General features: G+C 45.2%; 2 protein-coding genes and 1 non-coding gene across 3 annotated transcripts; all 3 read right to left on the bottom strand.

Annotated features, from left to right (window-relative positions):
* Positions 1–450: 450 nt before the first annotated feature.
* Positions 451–7366, bottom strand: TPT1 (tumor protein, translationally-controlled 1). The gene is made up of 6 exons (XM_059684666.1): positions 7197–7366; positions 6867–6940; positions 6157–6347; positions 5505–5610; positions 4636–4752; positions 451–3684 (listed from the first exon to the last, which is right to left on the bottom strand). The coding sequence occupies exons 1-6, from the start codon at positions 7222–7224 to the stop codon at positions 3682–3684; spliced, it is 519 nt and encodes a 172-aa protein (XP_059540649.1). The 5' UTR covers positions 7225–7366; the 3' UTR covers positions 451–3681.
* LOC132228992 (small nucleolar RNA SNORA31) lies at positions 3754–3880 on the bottom strand. Its single transcript, XR_009451576.1, has one exon. It is a non-coding gene; the product is annotated as a small nucleolar RNA SNORA31 (small nucleolar RNA).
* Positions 7367–7581: 215 nt separating the features above from the next.
* On the bottom strand, positions 7582–8338 carry LOC132228373 (basic proline-rich protein-like). Its single transcript, XM_059684668.1, has 2 exons — positions 8190–8338; positions 7582–8093 (listed from the first exon to the last, which is right to left on the bottom strand). Exons 1-2 carry the CDS (start codon positions 8310–8312, stop codon positions 7698–7700), a joined length of 519 nt encoding a protein of 172 aa, XP_059540651.1. The 5' UTR covers positions 8313–8338; the 3' UTR covers positions 7582–7697.
* Positions 8339–14156: the final 5818 nt, after the last annotated feature.

The raw sequence follows: 14156 nt of genomic DNA, 5'->3' as shown, positions 1-14156 counted from the left end.
CCTGGGTTGTGGGCTCCATCCCCAATGGGGGGCATGCAGGAAGCAGCTGATCAATGATTCTCTCATCATTGATGTTTCTCTCTCTCCCTTCCTCTGTGAAATCAATAAAAATGTTTTTTAAAAAGTACTTGCATGCCCTGTCTGGTTTGGCTCAATGGATAGAGCGTCAGCCTGGGGACTGAAGGGTCCCGGGTTCGATTCCAATCAAGGGCACATGCCTGGGTTGTGGGCTCCATCCCCAATGGGGGGCATGCAGGAAGCAGCTGATCAATGATTCTCTCATCATTGATGTTTCTATCTCTCCCTTCCTCTGTGAAATCAATAAAAATGTTTTTTAAAAAGTACTTGCATCATGACATTTCACGGGCGATATGCTGCCTGTGAATTTGCTGTTCTCTTGAGCCTATTTTAATCAGGCTTTCTTTCCTACTAAACACTTTTTTAAAAAAAAACTTACCATCTTACTTGACCAGTTCAAACAGATAACCTTGTTGATTGCTTTTTCCTTCCTAAAACACTTTGTCCATTAGACTTCCAGAAGGCCACTCTTGGTTTTCCTATTTCAGGGGCAGTTTCCTAATCACCTTTGCTGGTTCATCATGCTGACCAATCTTTAAGTAGGAGGGCCAAGAACATTCTCACTCTCTAGGTAATCTCACTCAGTGTCCTGGCTTCAAGAGTCGTGTATCGGAAAAAAAAAAAAGTCATGTATTGAAATCTTCAGGATCTGAAAGTCTCAGCTTAGACCTCTCCACTATCCTCCCATGACAAATATGTCTGCCTACTCAATTCATTTGCATAAAGAATCTGGCATTTACTTTGGCCGGTGTACCCAGTGGTTAGAGCATCTGCTCATGCACGGAAGGGTTACAGGTTCAATACCTGGCCTCAGTCGATGTGCACGCGGGAGGCAAGCAATTGAAGTGTCTTTCTTACATCGATCTCTCTCTCCTGCCCCCCCCCGCCCCCTTCTTCCCTTCCACTCTCTAAAAACCAATGGGAAAAATATCTTTGGGTAAGGATTAACAGCGAAAAGAACCAGGCACCTTGCCCTGGCCAGTGTGGGTCAGTTGGTTGGGCATCATCCCATGCACCAAAAGGATGTTGGTTCTATTCCTGGTCAGGACACATGTCCCGGTTGTAGGTTCAATCCCTGGCAAGAGGTGGCCCATGGATGTCCCGCTCTCACTTTGGTATTTCCCTTTCTCTAAAAATATTCTTTAAAAAATACTCTAGGTTTCTCATCCCCATTTTCCTCCCATCTCAATGTCTACTCCTTTCTTCTGGGTGCTCTCCCTCCTCATTCAACACCTGGGCAAATTCTGTTAATTTCCAAGGACTTTCACAACTACCATCCCAGAGGAAACTATTATCATCTCACCTAAAATCTTGCCTGGCTGGCATGGTTCAGTGGTTGAGTGTTGACCTATGAACCAGGAGATCACCATTCAATTCCTGGTCAGGGCACATGCCCAGGTTGTGGGCTCTATCTCTGGTGTGGGGTGTGCAGGAGGAAGCTGATCAATGATTCTCTCATCACTGATGTTTCTCCCTCTCCCTCTGAAATCAAATATATTAAAAATAAATTGTTTATAAAAATATATACACATATTTAATTTTTAAAAATATTGATATACCCTTGTTCTCTGCTTTTACCTACTACCCAGCAGCCATAACATGATCTTTCAGGTCAGATGGTGTCACCCTTTTGCTCAAAGCCACCCTGTCTATGGCTTTCCTGCATCATCTGGTTTCTTTCCCTGTACATTCACTTCTCCATAACTCTTCTTTTGCCACCTTATCCCCAGAACATGCCAAACACACTCCACTTTAGACTGCATTTGCTATTTGCCTGGAATGCTTGCTCTCAAGTATATTACAAAGGCTTTCCTAGACAACACTGTAAAAACCAGTCCTTTCTCCATTGAATAGTTCTCCATAATTTAACAGCCTACCCCCCCAGAGGCCACTAGCAGCATGTCTGTACTACGTATCAATGACAAAATATACACCTTCTAATGTATACAAAGTGCACACCACTGAGAGTAACTAGAAGATATAAAATTAGCCTTCTTAGCCAACCATCTGAACTCTTCCCTTCCTACCCAATCTTTGCATTGCTATTCTTGTCCTTCCAGCTTTTCCATGGCTAGCTCACCAACTCACTTCAGGTGTTACCACAAGACCTCTACCACTACTTGAGTTGTCCTCATTTCTGACCACTAGGGGGTAGATTGTCTGGCACTTGCTGTTTTAATGTCAGAAATCAGAATGCTTAAATTCTGTGCCACCAAGTTGCCAGTATTTGGTTTGCTTCACCAGTGGGCCTTGTCAATCCAATTAACACATCTCAAATTGTGATCCACACATCTTTGAAGTCACTAGGGAAAATTCCAGATTGCCAAATCACTGGGTTTATCCTAGGCTCATGTCATAGGGCCAGGTTTAAAAAAAAAAAAATCATTGGTTCAGCTTTAGTTTTAACCTAAGGCAAAGGTGTAGGGGAGTAATTTCCCAGCTTCTCTTGAACTTGCATTTTACATTTTTCTTTGGATTAAAACAGGCTTTCCAGTTGTTGACAAGGTAACTTCTGAACTGTAAAAACTGCATGCTTTTTCACTGTATTCCCCCATTCAATCATGGGGGCCATAATCAGAAAGGGTAAGGACCTTTCTTCTTGCATCTGCACTGCAACCATAAGACAGTAAATGTTCCAGATCAGATGCATTTTTATCCCAAACCCACAGCCTTATTCAGATACAATGATGCAAGTTCCTTTTTCCTCTGCTCATCAGCCAAACCACATTCCATCTAAACCCTCACCTTTAAAAGTAGGGGCCAGCAAACCTTTCCTGCAGATGTCCACACACTTTTTAGGCCACATAGGCCTGTCACTCATCTTTGCTCTTGCAGTGCCCAGAGCCATCTATAAACAAGTGATCATGGCAATGTCCTGATAAAGCTGAACACCAAATTCGACTTCATATCCTACAAACTACCGACTTTCCCCATTAAAAACAGCCACCGTAGTCACACAAAATTTGCCAACCCCATTTCATGAAATCTGACAAAAGCTTGCAACAGTTCCAGGAGACCTAGATTTCTATAGACCTTGGTTCTAACTTGACATGATAAATAAGCTCAGACAATCCTTTGCTTCCGGCTGTATTAGTCTCTTTATTCTTTTGGTAATCTCTTCCAGTTAACTACTTGTTTGTAGGTGATGAAATGTCTAAGGAATCCACTTCAAATGTTGATTCTGATGTGAGCATGGTCTTTCCCTTTACTTCAACTCAGAATTAAGACTTTTGATTCTTGTTTTTTTTCCTTCAGTCTCAGTAGTAGTTTCCACTGTAGAAGTTATCTGAAGACAGTCTATATGCCTTAGAGTAGTGGTCTACAACCAGGCTCTAGCTTCTCCAGGAACACTATACAGGATAGATTTTAAAATGTATTAAACTAAGAAGCATTCTCTCAAATGAATTTAAATGCATTTTATTTTTAGACAACCTACATGACATCTTTTTTCTTAAAAACAATGCCTCCGCTCCAAATGAATCAAGGTCAAAATAAATGAAGAGCTCAAGATAACATCAGTCCCATTTGTCCTAGTCTTGGTGTGTGGATGAAAAGCAGCAGCCAGTTACGATGACAGGTGATGGAGCCAAACTGCCCAATTTGTTACTGTAAAAACAAGGAAAATTACATTAGCACCTTTTTCCAATATGAAAGCACTTAACATATCTAGCCTGCAGATGTAGTCCCTTATTCAATCTGGGCCGCCACAAAGACAGACAGAAAGCGCAGGGATATTTTTCTTTCGCATCCCAGTGCAAACCACAAGAACAACAGGTTGTTCAAGGTCTATCAGTGGATGCAGAACCATCCTTACCAAATCAGAAATAGCATATTTTTCAGAAAAGACACATTTTTAATAAAGTCCCACTCACACACAGTTTTACCTACAAAAACCCCAGATATTCTGAATAATTCCTGTGGCCAGTCTGCTCTAAGATGCTGTATTGTTGCCTCTAAACTTGTTTAGTGTAGCTTTAACTTTACTTTGTTCCTAATTTATCTCAATGTGAAGATAATCATAATAAATGCCTTCACTTCTGCATTGTTTCCAGAAGCTCCTTGAATAGCATTCATTTAATTAATTTTACTAAATCAATTTGCGTATCAGAATTTACTGAAAGCTAATTACATCAATACTTTCAATGATTATCAATTATCAGCAAACTCAAATTAAAAGAATTTTGATATATAAGTTTTCTGTAGATGATAAGGATTCTACAACATGAAATTCTTTTATATGAAGTCCTCTTTAGATTCCTGAAGAGAAACAAGACATGTTCCCATATTTTAAAAGGACTGTTATAGCCCTAGCCAATTTGGCTCAGTGGATAGAGCATCGGCCCCTGGAAGGATCCTGGGTTCGATTCTGGTGCATCTGCAGGAAGCAACCAATTGATGTGTCCATTTCTCTCAGATGTTTCTCTGTCTCTCCCACTCCCTTCCACTCTAAAAATCAATGGAAAAATATCCTTCGGTGAGGACCAAACAAAATAAACAAACTTAGTGTTAAAAAATGTCTCCATTTTACATGATTTTGATCCACTTCTGTATACTTACACATTTTTCCATTTCTAAACCATCCTTAAAGAAAATCATATATGGGGTCACACCATCCTCACGGTAGTCCAGCAGAGCAACCATGCCATCTGGATTCATGTTTTCACCAATAAAGAACTTAGGAAGCAAAAAACAAACATCTAGAATTAGACCATTATATATAGATGTGCCTTATCAAAACAAACTGAAATGACCCACAACACCATGAGAAGTTCAGCAACCAAGGCTCAGAAACCTATGAAGAAAATGCTCACTAATCAAACATCTGGTCACCTGACGAAAGCACTAATACAGAGAAATACAAGAATACTTTAGGGGAAAGAATCTTAAGGTCAGTGTGTGTGTGTGTGTGTGTGTGTGTGTGTGTGTGTGTGTGTGTGTGTGTCAAAGCCAGGAAAATCAAACAACCAGATTCCTAAGTCTTAGAAGGGAAGTCAGCGAAGTCCCTCAATACAGACAAAGCTCCAGTTGCAATGAAACCCACTGAATTTTAAAGAGAAAACTGGAAGATCATCTAGGACAGTGGTTCTCAACCTGTGCGTCGAGACCCCTTTGGGGGTCGAACGACCCTTTCACAGGGGTCGCCTAAGACCATCGGAACCACTGATCTAGGAGGTTAACAAGCAATTTATGAAAGAAGAAATAAATGTCATCTGGGTAGGAATGAGATTCTGAAATCAGAAGACTTGGGGAATAGGGAAAGCTTTTTTCCTACATCCTACACTACTGGAATTGAATCTATGAAGTACTCAAACTGCTCAAAAGCCCACAATTTAACTACAAAGACTTGAATCAAATAACTAGTTTTATGCCCTTACAGTTAAAACTGTATAATCCTTTGACCCAAATATTTAAGGCATCTTACTTACCTGGTAGTTTTTGAAATTGGCAAGGATGTGCTTGATTTGTTCTGCAGCCCCTGTCATGAAAGGCTTTACTCTTTCTGGTCTCTGTTCTTCAAGCTTCCCTTTGATTCTAAAACATTTCATTAATAGGTTAAATTACTGACTTCTGAGCAAAATAACTTTATTCAGTAAATCCAAAAATAAAAACACAACAAGAACAACAGCAAAGTAACTAGATCACCGGACATGTCAAAACAGTACTATTCTAAAAAAGCTAAAACCATACCACTTGCTTCAGAATGCTGTTAGTTTACTTGTAGGGGTGAATTTGGGAGCCACCAATAATCTCTCTCTCCAACCATTTCCATTTCCTTCTTCCTTCCTCCCATAACACCTCCCCAAACCGACAAGTATGCCTGCTGCTGAAGAATCTCAAAGTTAGCCAATCCATGCCCTGCCGGTGTGGGTCAGCAGCTGAGCATCAACCTCAGGATCTGTGGTTTAATGCCCAGGTTGCCTGCTCCATCCCCAGTAGAGGCTGTGGAGACAGCCAATCAATGATTCTCTCTTATCATTAATGTTTCTCTTTCTCCCTTCCTCTCTGAAATCAAACGTTTCCCAACCCCTAAATCCTATAAGGTTCCAGACATTCGCTGGGTGTGCCAATACCACTTACGATTTCATGTAATCTTTGATGTACTTCTTGTAGGCTTCTTTTGTGAAGCTGGTTTCCTGCAAGTGATGGTTCATGACAATGTCAACACCAGTGACTACTGTGCTTTCGGTACCTTCGCCCTCAGGGCCTTCAGCGGAGGCATTTCCACCAATAAGCGAGTCATCAATGTTACCCTCTGTCCTACTGACCATCTGCACAAGAAATAATAGTTTAGTTGCAAAAGACATTCTTGATCGTGAACTCATCCAAAAAGTTTTATATACCAGCAGTTCATGTATCCATCACCTTCCCACCAGATGTTCTTGGTTCTTGCTGAAAACCACGAAAACATTTTTGGGGGAAATTATGACCCCTCCATTCCTGAAACACCTTAACTCTAAAACTTTGTTGACTGGGATGAAAATGGGGTTATTACAACCAAGTGGAAGTTTTCTGTGGGTTCCCGAGGTAATGATCTAGTAAAGGGCTTGATGATCCCACACCGCAGACCACCTGCCCGGGCAGGCCGTGGGGCGCATGGGCGCCCAGGCGGCGTACCTATTTATTTCCAGGCTCAGCTCCGCCTCCACTTTTCTAGAAAAACCCGAGCCCGGAAAGAGTCTCCTCCGCCAGGAGGCAGAGCAGAGAATTGCACAATCTCGGGCGGGGGAGCGGCGGAAACCCGAGCCTGCCCAGCCTCGCCTCCCTGCTGCCGCGGCCCGACGACTCACCTTCCCCTCTACCTCCAGGCACAGCCCGTCCGCGATCTCCCGGATCTTGTAGATATCGGAGAACATCTCATCATCTGCTCGGACACACAAACCTGCCGTCACGATGCGCCCGGAGGCCCGGCGCCATTTCCCGCGCTGGCGGTCCGCACGCGGTCCGCACCCTCCCCGGGCGCTCCAGACCCGGCGCGCGCCCCAGGCGCCGACCTTCCCCGCCCCTAGGGGGGCCGCCGGCAGCCGCTAGGCCCGAGACAGCAGCGGCGCCCGCCTCCCCCGCCCCCACCCGCGCCCCCACCCCCTGCGCGGCAGTAGGGGGAAGCAGGCACGACTCACGGCTGATGAGGTCCCGGTAGATGATCATGATGGCGGCTGGAAGGAGACGGAGGCGCTGCCTGAGCAGGAGCACGGAGCTCGGCGCGAGCGTGGTGCAGCCGGAGCGGCGCTCGGGGGGAGGGGGGAGCGGGCGGAAAAGGCCGACTCAGCCGCTCCCCAACCTCATATAGAGGGCAAGTCCCCCTACGTCATCGCCCGCTGCGTCCCCGGAAGCACCGGAAGCGGTGACGTGGCACGCAGAGCCGCGTGGGGCGGGGCCACGGCGGGGCCGAGGGAGGGAGGCGGGAGGCGAGCATCCGGGGACTTAGCCTGGGGACGCAGTGCGGCGCGTCCGGGGACTCGGGGAGGAAGTGGTGAAGGGCGGGGTGGGGAACGCCGCGGGAGGCGGGAGGGCGGGGGGGGGGGCTGGGGACGCCCCTGGGTGGGGCTCAGATGACGTCTCTCCAGCCCCGCCCCGCGCCCGCTCCCACCCCTTCTGTCGGGTTTCCGGGTACTTGCTTGTCAGGCTCTGTGGCGGGGCGGCGGGGGGGGACTTGGCGGGGTCGGAGGGTCGGGCCCTTGAGGCCTGGGGAGACCGCGAGGCCGAGGGCGGGCAGGGCGGGCCTTTGGACAGCCGCTCGGACCGCCGCGGCCTCGGGGAGCTTCCCAGCGTTCGCCCCAGGCCGCCGCCGCCGGAGTGGCCGGCCCTGTGGGCTGCTGAGTCCAGGGAGCGCGAGCCCCGGGGAACAGCCCGGGGAGGCGGTGGGCGGTCACGGTCCTCGGGGGCGAGGAAGGAGGCGTCCCGGGAGTTGGCACAGCTCTCCCGCCTCCGCCTGGTCTCGTATTTGGAACCCGGCGGTTCCTGAGGCCGGCAGCTGCAGAGCCCGTTCTGCTTTGGAATTGGGCTTGCGTTTTGTCCTTTTCCGAGAAAAGAGAACGTCGTCACTCGAAGATGAGGTTGAAATTCTATCCCAGGTCTGGAGGGTTAAACACAAAAATCAGGGCGCTTCCTACCTGCCCAAGGGTTACTTGGCCGTTAGACCCAATCCAGGCTGCTAAACTACCAGCCCGAACCCCCTGCTCGGCGGGCCTGAGCCGGTACCAAACCCGAGAGCTGCCCCCCTCCAGGTGCTTCATGCTCTTCCCGCCGGTGTCCCCTTCAGTTAGAAATACTGTTCCATGTTGACAAAAGCAGCCGCGTGGAAAAGTGCTGAGGAGCGGCAAAGCACAGAGGTCCCGGCTGCGAACAAGTTAAATCTAGCCTCACTCTCAGTAAACGTCCTGCTAGTGAGTCAAAGAAGCAGGCCATTATCACTAAGAGTCTTTCGTAAACCCAATTAATAAAGCATTTTGCCAAGAGAGGGCGACTCTGGAAGAGCGGGCGCAGGACAGCGCGACTGCTGCCGGAAGGCCTGGCCCCGAGCGCCCGGAGTTGTGGGTTCTCGGCGTTCACAGTGGGGGTCCGGGCGGACCTCAGGGGACAGTGAGCCGAGAGGGGGCTGGGGAATGGCCTTGGCTGGGCTGCTCTGCTCAGTAAAGAAGCCAGAGAAAAGGCCCCTGGGGGGCGGGGGGCGGGGGGGTCCCCGGGATGGACTAGCATTGCCCATTGCTGCCCTGGTTGTGAGTAAGCCCGGCGGGGGCCCTTGGAGTTCGGGAGGTGCACGCCTGTGGGGAAGGTGCAGGTGTGTTCCTGGGAGCGAGAGCGCCCTGGACTTCGTTCTGAGGAGTTGTAAAGCCTGGGTGTTTAGGGGAAGACCTCAATAGAGTCTTCAGGTTTTATGCTGATCACCAAAATGAGGTTTATTCTCTTAAAGTCATCTGTCCTTGGGGGTGGTCAGCAGATGGCACTCAAGGATTTCTGGTTAGTGGGTCGATTTAAGCTATTTATCCTCTGGTTGGGGAGGAGTGCTCCTGGGTTGGGGAAGATAGGATTTACTAGATGACTGCAAACTGCTGTTTAATGGTCTCCGGTTCCCTGTTCTGCTTGTCCTGGCTTACTAGCCTGTCTCACAATGAGACGATGGAGGAGTCAAAATGGAAAAGAGCCAGGAAATGGGAACACCCTCCCCACCCCAAGATGGGGCTCTGGGCTGCACTGGGTATAGCCCAGGGTACACTGGGCAGCTGGGAGGAAGCAAAAATGGGCTGAAGAGGTTCTGAACAGTGGACATCTTCTGACAGATGGTCCCTGGAGGATCTCTCAAAGCTCTTGATTTTTTTTTTTTTTTTTTTTTGTGGGATGTGTAAGTGGAACAGATTATTATCCCAGGCAGAGCACAATTTATTTTCCTCAGCTTTAACATTTTCATATTCTTTAGAAATATTCCCCCATGAGTACCCTCAAATATTCCCTTTACTCCTCTCCAGTTTTATGTTCAATTAAAAATGTTTTTTCAAGTTTTTATAAAAATAGCCACAGTGAAAAAGAGTACTGAAGTTAGAGTCAGTACACCCTAGGTTGAAATAATGACTTTATCTACTAGTCCTGTGACCTTAACAAAGTCAGCCTAAGTATAAAATGTAATGTTTGTGAGTTAGAAGAGTTTGGGAAGTTAAGATGATGAAAAAATGCCTAGCATCCTCAATGGAAGGGAAGGGAAGGAAAGGGAAAGGAGGGAAGGGGAGGGGAGGGGAAGGGAGGGAAAGGGAAGGGGAGGGGAGGGAAGGGAGGGAAAGGGAAGGGGAGGGAGGGGAGGGGAAGGGAAGGGGAGGGGAAGGGAAGGAAGGGGAAGGGAAGGAAGGGGAAGGGAAGGAAGGGGAAGGGAAGGAAGGGGAGGGGAGGGGAGGGGAAGGGAAGGGAAGGGAAGGGAAGGGAAGGTTAGGTTATCAATAAATATTGGATCAGTTTGGATGCATACTTCTTCCCAATTTTTATTACTTTTCCAAGTATTCCTGAGCCAGGTATCTCAGCTGGTTAGAACATTGTTCCAATATGCCAACGTTGCAGATTTCATCCCTGGTCAGGGCACTTGTAAGAATCAACCAATGAATGTATCACCAAGTGGAACCATAAATCGCTGTTTTCCTCCCTTCCTCTCTCTCTAAAATCAAATAGGTAAAAAATAAAGTATTCCTGAAACTATTCCATTAATCTTCTATGTTATTTGTTAGTATTGTGGGGATTTAGTTGATGTATGTTGTACTATTTAATCACAACACTAATAGTGGATCACTGAAAGAATTCAGCTTGGTCCCTATGGTATTTTTCCCCCCTATGATATTTCTAACCTCAGATTCATATTTGATAGCTCCTGACAATTCAGTGACTACACATCCTGAAACCTAAAATCTTGGGCATATATGATTTGAATACCAGGATATTTTGTAAGCTCCATCCTGTGGTCTAGAAAATCTGTGCTGTGCCTTGAAAATGCCTTCTTAGAACACCAGTAATACATCTAGGAAGAAATTAGTCACTAATTGCAAGCCACTGACAAAATTGCAAGGATTTGGCTTTATCTAAGCTGATTAGCTTTTACTTACAAATTTTTATAACATGTTATTCCTTACAAAGCAATGATTTCTAGCAAATTCTGAGATTGCCCTAAATTTTGCAGCTGTATATAACTTGGTATTCCTTGCAATTAAAGAAATTTCAAAGACAGTGTCTTCTGGCCTCTTCCACACAAATCCTTACATGAGAAAAGAATTTTAGTAGGAGATGCCATTTTGTCAGGGATTGACTACAATGGCTTAACCACATTAGGGTTTATTTTCCCTAAGTAAAGAAATTCAAGGGTATGTAGTCCAGACTGAAGCTATGAAGCCATGGTGGCTTCATGGGATAGAAATCAGGGCTCTTCCTTTCTTGTCTAGCATCCATGTGGTCTACAACAAATGCTGGAATTCCAGCCATCACATCTACCTTGCAGGCAGCAGGCAGCGACAACAGGGAAAAGACCAAAGGGCGCATCCTAGGTGTGTGTTTTCCTTCTGTGGAGCTATTCTAGAACCCTCACTGAACAATTACAAAAGGATGCATCTTGCCCGGCCTGTGTGGATCAGTGGTTGAGCTTCTGACCATGAACCAGGAGGTCATGGTTCCATTCCTGGGGCCTGACTCAATTGTTGAACGAATCGATGAAATTGTTAGGACAAAGGTCTTAAATGCTATTCTTGCTAAATGTTAAAATGTAGCACAGTATTTTGCAGAAGCAGCTGCAAACAGGAGGAGCTTGAGAAGATAAGTGTAGCCAACTTCAAAGAAGAAATCAATGTGTAATTAATCAAATAGTATATATAAGCAAGGGCTAAGCCTTCCTTCCTGGAAACAGCGCTTCGGATGTGAATCCCAGCCTCCTTTACTTGCTGCAAGTAAATAAAACCTCCTAACTGTCATGTCTGGTTCTTGACTAGAACACCCCAAGCAGAACACCCCTTGTGTTCTGTGATCGATGTGTAAATACTTTTTAATTCATCATATAGATGGATGAATGAATATTAGAATAATTTTCATATATTTTTAAATCTTTCAGGTTATTAACTTGTTGGGGGGCTTTTTCCATGACCTCTGCTTTCCTGATACATCCTGTCTATCTACCCACCACTCCCCATAACAGTCATGGAATTTAGTTCATATTAGGAACCCAATTCAATTTTAGAATATCAAAATTTTGAAAGAAATTTAAATTTCATTGCAAGAACAAAGCAAGGTACAGAATAATATAAATAGTGTCAGTGTCCCTTTTAGGAAAATAACATACATTTGCATATGTGTACAGTTTTTTCGAAAGTTTTGTAATGCATTATTTGTTAGGGTTTGGCTGGTGATGTGGGCTTGAAAGAATTGACAACTGAGAGAAGAGATAGATGCAGAGAGAGGGAGTTTATTTTACTTTCCATGAAGGGAAAGGGCCAAGTATTGCTAATCAGTAAGGGGCAAGAAACAAAGAGCAGCCTCTCCTTTTAAGGCCTGGTTGTTGCTAAGCGACAAGGAAGGGAGGAGGATTTGGGGCTGAAGTTGAGCAGATACCAGGAGTTGTCTTGAAAATCTAGTGTTTGCTTTTTTAGGATACAGACCTGCAGATGTCCTAGGGCAGTGATGGCGAACCTTTTGAGCTTGGCGTGTAAGCATTTTGAAAAATCCTAACTTTGGTGCCATGTCATATATAGAAATTTTTTGATATTTGCAACCATAGTAAAACAAAGATTTATATTTTTGATATTTATTTTATATATTTAAATGCCATTTAACAAAGAAAAATCAACCAAAAAAATGAGTTCGAGTGTCACCTCTGACATGCGTGTCATAGGTTCGCCATCACTGTCCTAGGGAGCTGTCTTATCAGTATTTCCCCCAAGCCTGTAAAACATGCTTACGGCAAAAGTTATGAAGAGTTCAAAAGAGGCCTGTTTGAAGGGAAAGGGAACTTTTCCATTGACTAGAGACGCCTTGGTGCAAATTATCCCTGAGCTGTAAAAACAGCAGGGAGGAGGGGTATGCAAAATGTAGTCTTGAGAGTAGCTTATCTTGTCTTGCAGTTTGAACAGAAGGGCTGTTTGAATCAGAGGAGCTAATAATCTTGGGGGTTAATTACCAGGTGCTTCTCATAAACTGTGGAAGGCTACAGCAAAGAAAAAGAAAAGCCTTTTTTTCCTGTCCTTACATTATTAACAGTGGAAATTGTTATTGGAGTAAATGTAGAGAAAGGAGTTAGAAAAATTTTATTTAAAAAATATTTTTATTGATTGGTTTTAGGGAGAGGGAGAGAGAAAGAAACATCAATTTTTCATTCCACTTGTTCATGCATTCAGTGGTTGACTCACGTATGAGCCCTGATCAGGGATCAAATCACAACCTTGGCATATTGGGACTATGCCCTAACCAATGGAGCTACCTGGCCAGGGTGTAACAGTTATTTTTCAAAGTTGCTTTGGCAGGGGGTCACTGGAATGTTAACTATGGAAAAGGAAGTAACTTTTTTTTTCTTTTAATCCTCACCAGAGGATATTTTTTTCCATTGATTTTTTTTTAGAGAAGGTAAAAGGGAGGTGTGGAGGGAGGGAGAGAGGGAGGGAAACATTGATGTGAGAGAGACACATTTATTGGTTGCCTCCTGCACATGCCCCAACTGGGCCAGGGATTGAAACTGCAACCCAGGTACATGCCCTTGACGAGGAATTGAACTTGTGACCCTTCGGTGTGCAGGCTGATGCTCTAACCACTGTACCATGCCAACCAGGGCAGGAAATAATTTTCTTTTTTAATATATTTTTATTGATTTCAGAGAGGGAGAGAGAGGGAGAGAGAGATAGAAACATTAATGATGAGAATCATTGATCAGCTGCCTGCACACCCCATACTGGGGATCGAGCCTGAAACCCTAGCATGTGCCCTTGACTGGGAATACGAACCCGGGACCTTTCAGTCTGTAGACTGATGCTCTATCCACTGGAGCATGTGCCCATTTGTAAAAAAAGATGGAAGACCAGAAACTAGTGGCTAGAGGAGGCTGTCTGTATAAGTTAACACAGAAAAGAGCTCTTCCCTTGGAGCAGGAAAAGCGCTCTAAGACATACTGTTAAGTGAAAAAAGCAAGTTATAAAGCAGCATAACACCTACATCACACCATTCATTTAACACAGACACACATTATAAAACCAGTGTATTGCTATAGACACATGTATATATTTGTAAAAGCATTGACAGTCTAAAACAGGGGTCCTCAAACTTTTTAAACAGGGGGCCAGTTCACTGTCCCTCAGACCGTTGGAGGGCCGGACTATAGTTTAAAAAAAAACTATGAACAAATTCCTATGCACACTGCACATATCTTATTTTGAAGTAAAAAACAAAACGGGAACAAATACAATATTTGTATTTGCATGTGGCCCGTGGGCCGCAGTTTGAGGACCCCTGGTCTAGAAGGATGTGCATCAAACTGATAACAGTGGGTGACTCTGGGAGGCAGCTGGGCTGAGGAGAAGCACAGTCAGGGGGGACTTTGCTAATTGTAATGCTTGGATTGTAACGTATCAAAA

The sequence above is a fragment of the Myotis daubentonii genome, chromosome 2 (genome assembly GCF_963259705.1).
Source record: "Myotis daubentonii chromosome 2, mMyoDau2.1, whole genome shotgun sequence".
NCBI lineage: Eukaryota > Metazoa > Chordata > Mammalia > Chiroptera > Vespertilionidae > Myotis > Myotis daubentonii.
The sequence above is the reverse complement of the archived record's forward strand: the minus strand, read 5'-3'. Positions and strand labels throughout refer to the sequence as shown.

Excerpts from the sequence above, each read along its gene's own strand:
- TPT1 (XM_059684666.1), bottom strand. The coding sequence starts at position 7,224 with ATGATCATCTACCGGGACCTCATCAGCC. Across the intron at positions 6,348-6,866 it reads GCCTGGAGGTAGAGGGGAAG|ATGGTCAGTAGGACAGAGGG; the intron begins GTGAGTCGTCGG and ends TTTCTTGTGCAG. Across the intron at positions 4,753-5,504 it reads CCAATTTCAAAAACTACCAG|TTCTTTATTGGTGAAAACAT; the intron begins GTAAGTAAGATG and ends TTGCTTCCTAAG.
- LOC132228373 (XM_059684668.1), bottom strand. The coding sequence starts at position 8,312 with ATGAAGCACCTGGAGGGGGGCAGCTCTCGGGTTTGGTACCGGCTCAGG. Across the intron at positions 8,094-8,189 it reads GCCAAGTAACCCTTGGGCAG|GACAAAACGCAAGCCCAATT; the intron begins GTAGGAAGCGCC and ends TTCTCGGAAAAG.